This window comes from Carlito syrichta, unplaced genomic scaffold (genome assembly GCF_000164805.1).
Source record: "Carlito syrichta isolate Samal-C Ts95f unplaced genomic scaffold, Tarsius_syrichta-2.0.1 Scaffold302382, whole genome shotgun sequence".
Taxonomy (NCBI): domain Eukaryota; kingdom Metazoa; phylum Chordata; class Mammalia; order Primates; family Tarsiidae; genus Carlito; species Carlito syrichta.
The window spans coordinates 137,767-143,715 of record NW_007246478.1 but is presented as its reverse complement, the minus strand read 5'-3'; the positions used below and the strand labels follow the sequence as shown (position 1 = coordinate 143,715).

Here is a 5,949-nt window from a genome sequence, read left to right as displayed (position 1 = left end):
ACGGGGGGCGCTGTCGGAGGGAGGGAGGCAGGGAGGGAGCGGGGGTGGGGCGCACAGACGCTTCCAGCCGGAGACTGGAAGAGATTTGGAAAGGTCATCTCGTCCTTCCCCCAGCCTCCAAGCCGCGCTGCTCCTCCCACCCCGAACCCGGACATACCAGGGAAGGAGTTGGCTCTGCCGCTCTTTCTGCCCCAACATGCACAGACTCGGGAAGTTCTTCCTGGGGTTTTATCTCAAAGCCTCTCCCTTACAATTTCTGTCTCTCTTTTTGGGGAGGAGGAGGAGCGATGATAGATAGTTAATGTCGGCCGTATAAGAAACATTATTAAAGTTACTCTTCGGTCCTTTCTGTTCTTGATAAACAATTCCCGCTCCTGCCTCTCGAATTCTGTTTTCCATTCCTCAAGTCACTCTGATGGCTCTTCAATACAACAAATATTTACTGAGTGCCTACTAAGTACCAGGCACTGTGCTCGGCGCCGTGGGGGATGTACCGACGAGAGGGACGAGGAACCTTCCTTTGAGGAGATGGTAGTCTAGACTGGGGCTATGAACTTGCAACTAGCGTACCCAGATTTAGTCAATATTGACTGAATGCCTGTTCACGTATTTAACAGGATATAACACTTACAGCAACCCTCTGTCATATAATTAGTCCTCGTTTACAGTTAAGGAAAATGAGGCTCAAGGAGTCTTTCCCCACTGGCCTACAAGCTCGGGGACCCTCAGTGCAAGCCCAACAGCTCACATCGCCACCAAATAAAATTAATGTACATGGGGACTGAGGAGGAAGGAGGAGACACAACAGTTCTGAATCCCTTTAAAACGTGATTCCCATTCCCGGGAAAGAAAAGAGTGGATACTGTGCTCCACTGATACTGGCACAGCACTGAGCAGAGCAGCAGTGGCTTATAAAGAAGGCCACTTGCCTCCCAGGACCCTGCCTCCTAACTCCCAAGGGTCTTCTGGCTTGGTCTTCTATCATCAATAATCATAAATAATAATAATGATGATGATTATAGCCACTAACATTTATTGAGCATTTATATGTGCCACATGCCAGGCTAAGCTCCTCTCCTTTAATGCTCAAGGCAACCCCTTGAGATTGGTATTATTAACTTCCCTTTGTAGATAAGGGAACAGAGAGATTAAGGAACTTGCCCAAGGGCACCCGGGTAGATCTGGACTTGAACAGAAGTCTAGTTTCCTCCAGACCTCAGGCTCTACACCAAGATGGGCCTTTCCTATCTTTCCTTTTTTTTTTTTTTGAGTTGGCATTTCACTCTGTTGCCCAGGCTGGAGTGTAATGGCCACCACAGCCCTGACCTGCTGAGCTGAAACGATCCTTCCATCTCAGCCTTCCAAGTAGCTGGAACCACAGGCACATGCCACCACACCCAGCTAATTTTTTTAAAAATTCATTTATTGTAGAGATGAGGTCTCGCCAAGCTGCCCAGGCTGGTCTCGAACCCCTGGGCTCAGGCAATCCTCTTGCCTCGGCCTCCCAAAGTGCTGGGATTACAGGCATGAGCCACCACACCCGGCCCCTATCTTTCCTTTATAGAGTATATATTTGGGCCCGGCTGGTTCTGCTTCTTACTGTAGAAATGAAGGTCCCCAGCTTAGCTTCTGAAAAAACCCTTTAATATATGGGCATCAGCAAAACTTCATCAGCATCACTAATGGTTATTAGGCACCCACTAAATCAACAACCCTCCACAGTCATATGTTAGCCACCTTTTATCAGTAAAAAAACTGAGCTTCAAATACGTGGAATAATATATCCAAGGTCAAACAGCTGGAAAAGCAGCAGAGCTAGAGACTAGTACAAATCTGTCTGGCTGCAAGGCACCTACTCTCAAAAATATTAGTTGTTGCAACAGTATCCTTCCCAAGACCGACCATTTGCGGATTATCTTTTTTGTTGTTTGTTTTTTTTTTTGAGTTAGGATCTCACTCTGTTTCCCAGGCTGGAATGCAGTGGCATGCTCACAGCCACCACAGCCTCAACTTGCTGGGTTCAAGAGATCTTCCCCCCTCCGTCTCCCAAGTAGCTGGGACTATAGGCATGTGCCACCATGCCTGGCTAATTTTTTGATCTATTGTAGAGATGAGGTCTTGCCAAGTTGCCCAGGGTGGTCTCGAACCCGTGGGCTCAAGCAATCCTCACCTCAGCCTCCCAAAGTGCTGGTATTTGAGGTGTGAACCACCGTGCCCGGTCGAATTATCGTTTATATATGTCTAGCTGCAGGTTATTATCAAGTCAAGAACAATCCCTACTATAAACAGGGCTCCCCATCCACTTAGTCAGTGTTCAATTCAGAGTAAATCCTCCAAGAAAGGAGGGAGAGAAGCCAGGCACAGTGGCTCATGCCTGTAATCCCAGCACTTTGGGAGGCGGAAGCAGGAGGATCAGTTGGGCCCAGGACTTGGAAACCACCAGCCTAGGCAACATAGTGAGACCTTGTCTCTATAAAAATAAAATAGAATAAATTAGCCAGACATGGTGGTGCACACCTGTAGTCCCAGCTACTAGAGAGGCTGAGGTGAAAGGATTGTGTAAACCCAGGAGGTCAAGGCTGTGGTGAGCCATGATCATGCCACTGTATTCCAGTCTGGGTGACAGAGTGAGACACCCTCTACTCAAAAAAAGAAAAGAAAAAAAAAAAAAAGAAGAAGAAGAAAGGAGGAGGGAAAAAGATAAAATGATGAAACTGTCCAGAAATTGAAAGACAGGAAAGTTAGTGGAATTAAACCTTACCTGGTCTAGGGACAAAGCTGCAAGTAATAATGACAGGGGACCAATACAGACACAAAGTAGGATCTCTCTAGGGAAGACCAAGTAATTTGAGGAGGAAGCCAAAGAAAGGAGAAAGATTAGATGGAAATGAGGGGAAATTGAGGTCCAGGGTGATAGTGTCCATGGGGACTAGGAGAATAAAACCAGAAGAGGAACCCAGAATGGGCAGAACAGGAGCAATAGGAAACCGGAACAGAGTGAGGCAGGGCTGGGCATCTTGTGGAATGAACTGCCCAGGCCACTTCCTGGATCCTTAGGCCTCCATGGAGACCTTTGCCCCACCACACCCCAGTCCTGACAGCCTTTCTCTGCCAGGACAAGTTTGTCCTCGGCGCTGAGCTACCAAGCCACTCAGGAGTCCTAGGACCCAATTGGGTCTTATCCCTTTGGAGTACCTGCTTCAGACTAGGTAGGTGTGAGGTCTTGGGCCTCAACTCCCTGGATATTGGGAGTTGGGCAGAGGGGTAACTGAAAGAGACGTTGCTGTATATCCTGTCTCCTGACAGACAGAACCTACGATGCATTTTTTCCAGCCTAGGAAGCACCCAGCTTTTATGGTCAAGGGAGCCATGGAAGAGAGAGTTGGTCAGCAAGAGCAGGAGAGATCCAACCTCCGTCTGGAAAAGCTACAGCACTGGGCGAGACACAGGCAGAGTGGGCACCTCTTGGTGCTGGCGGTGAGGCCAGGCTGCCCCACCCGAAGTCTCAGCATGTCCACTTGTGCCCAAGTCAATTCCATCCATCCATGTTTAGTGAGCACTTACCATGTGCCAGAAACTATGCTAGGCTCTGAGTGGGAGGTGGGAGAAGGAAACAGAAATAAACAAGGCAAGACCTTTAATCTCCAAGTAGCTTCTATTTTGTGGGGGAAACATACAGGTAAGCAACTTAACTACAACATAAGGCAGAAAAATTTTAACGATATTTAGTTTTTTTTTTGAGTTGGAGTCTCACTCTGTCGCCCAGACTGGAGTGCAGTGGCCACTCCCGGTCACCGCAGCCTCGAACCTGCTGGGCTCTGGCGATCCTTCCACCTCAGCCTTCCAAGTAGCTGGAACTACAGGCGGGCGCTACACACCCGGCTGATTTATTGTAGAGATGAGGTCTCGCCAAGTTACCCAGGCGGGTCTCGAACCTGCGGGCTCAGGCAATCCACTCACCTCAGCCTCCCAAGGCGCGGGATTACAGGTTGAGCCACCGAGCCTAGCTGATATTTAATTTTTAATTATGACTCATTTCACTGCCCTTGGTTGATTACTTTCCTGCCCTGTGCACTCATCCCCAGGTAAGTCAGCTATGGCTGGCAGTGGCTGTCGTGCCCTTTGCTGTCTCAGTCGCCTGCCTGAACTCTGCTTGTCACATGGCCACAGCGCTGCCTCTTGGGCCTGGAGCCTCAGTAAGACCCACCACAAGGGAGGGAGGAAGGAAGGCCTCGGGTCCCCTCTCTAATGGGGCCAGAGGTCAGTATTTGCCCCTCTCACCATTCAGGGTTTCCTCACTGGGATTGTCACCCTTGAGCTTCGCAGGGCACCCCGCCTCTGGAAGGTGAGAGTGGAAGAGAACGCAGTACTGTCCGCCCACCGCCCTCCCCCCCAAATCACACACACACCCCTCCGCCTAGGAAATAAGTGGCTAAGTGTTGACTTATTCTCTGAGCTGTCTGACACTGGCTGGCCTAAAAAACTGAAGAGGAAGAGCAAGTTAGTAAAAGAGCTGGTGGCCCTGTTTGGAGGTGGGGAAGCAGGAGCTGAGTTTTGTTTTCAGCTAGGGTGCAGGTGGGGCTTGAGGTTGGAATGAGTCCCCTGGGTTGAGCAGGGCTGAGCTGGCTCACTGGCAGGTGCGGGCCATGATGATATTCAACACTTTCAACTTGATCTTGGGTTTCATCGTGGTGGTGGTGGAGGTGATGAAGACAGCCTTGGGATCTGCCCCAACTGCCCCTTCCCAGGTACGGGTGAATGAAGGAGTAGGTGGGAAGATGAGGGGGCAAAAAGAGATGGAGAAGGAAAAAGGGCAGGAGTTAACAGGTACCGGGTCCCAGCAGCATCCTCAGCCCTGTCTATCTGCAGCTGGTTGGCCTGCTGGTTCTGGAACTCAGCACGGAGGCCTTCACCCTAGGAGGAGTGCTGGTCTCAGCGCAGGCCCTATTCTTGCTGAGCCAGAGGAAGCCAGGATGCTGCAGGAGCCAGAATCTGCACTACCAGGAGCTGCAGGAGGTATTGAGGGCAGGGAGGAAAGCATGAGCAGCTGGCTGCCAGCTAATTTTTCCACTGGCTGTCCTGGTCAGTGACACTTAAGGGAAAACAATGGGGCAGGAGGAAAATGAAGAGGTCCTAGCCTGAAACGAATTGGCTTTCAGCTTTGGCCATTTCTCCCCTAATAGTGGGTAAGAGGCGATCGGGTTTCCAAATGATTGGGGTTAGAAGAGTGGGAAGGCATTAGGAGGCTGCCCAAATATTGGAAAGGCTATGGGGAACACGATTTTATTTTTTAAACGGGGGAAGAAGAAGCAGTTGCTACAGCCTAGGTTTCTCCTTTCTCACCCCTACAATTTGCTCACACCTCTCTTTGGTTTTCAGGGACTCTCTGAGTTGGAGGAGGTTCCTGGTTTGGAGGAGGTTCCTGGTTTGGAGAACGGTCCCATGGTGGCCAGCACAGGCAACAGAACAAATGAGCAAGCAGGCCAAGGGGAGCAGGCAGGTGCTGCTCTCCTTCCACCCTGAGGGAGCTCTCCAAAGGGTCCTGCAACCCACCCCACGGAACTCAGAAGCTAGTCGGGACTCCCTTGAGACCGATATGAATAATTCCGGGGGAGGGGGTGCCTTCTTCTTCCCCTCTCCTAAAGAAAGATATACCTGGACGAGAGTCCTCCCTCGTGCTTCACTGCCCTGAAAAGTTGCTTTCTCCCTTCCATTCATATGCTGCTTCCCCACCGCTTCCCCATACAGCCTCAAGTCCGCCTCATTTCACAGTTCTTTTCTGTCCACCATTCATAATCCCATCCACTCCGAGCCGCAGTTCCCGCACACGCCAACTCTCTGAGTCCAGTTCAGGGCTGCTCCAGTTCCCCCTTCGACCCGGTTCCTTTCTACTGCAGCGGAGACTACAAGTCCCAGGATGCCCCGCTGCCCCGTGGCCTACTGGGAAAT

General features: G+C 50.6%; 1 protein-coding gene across 1 annotated transcript; it reads left to right on the top strand.

Moving 5' to 3' along the window:
- Positions 1-3,369: 3,369 nt before the first annotated feature.
- On the top strand, positions 3,370-5,523 carry TMEM253 (transmembrane protein 253). The gene is made up of 6 exons (XM_008056479.1): positions 3,370-3,477; positions 4,086-4,196; positions 4,289-4,345; positions 4,638-4,748; positions 4,870-5,016; positions 5,380-5,523. The coding sequence occupies exons 1-6, from the start codon at positions 3,370-3,372 to the stop codon at positions 5,521-5,523; spliced, it is 678 nt and encodes a 225-aa protein (XP_008054670.1).
- Positions 5,524-5,949: the final 426 nt, after the last annotated feature.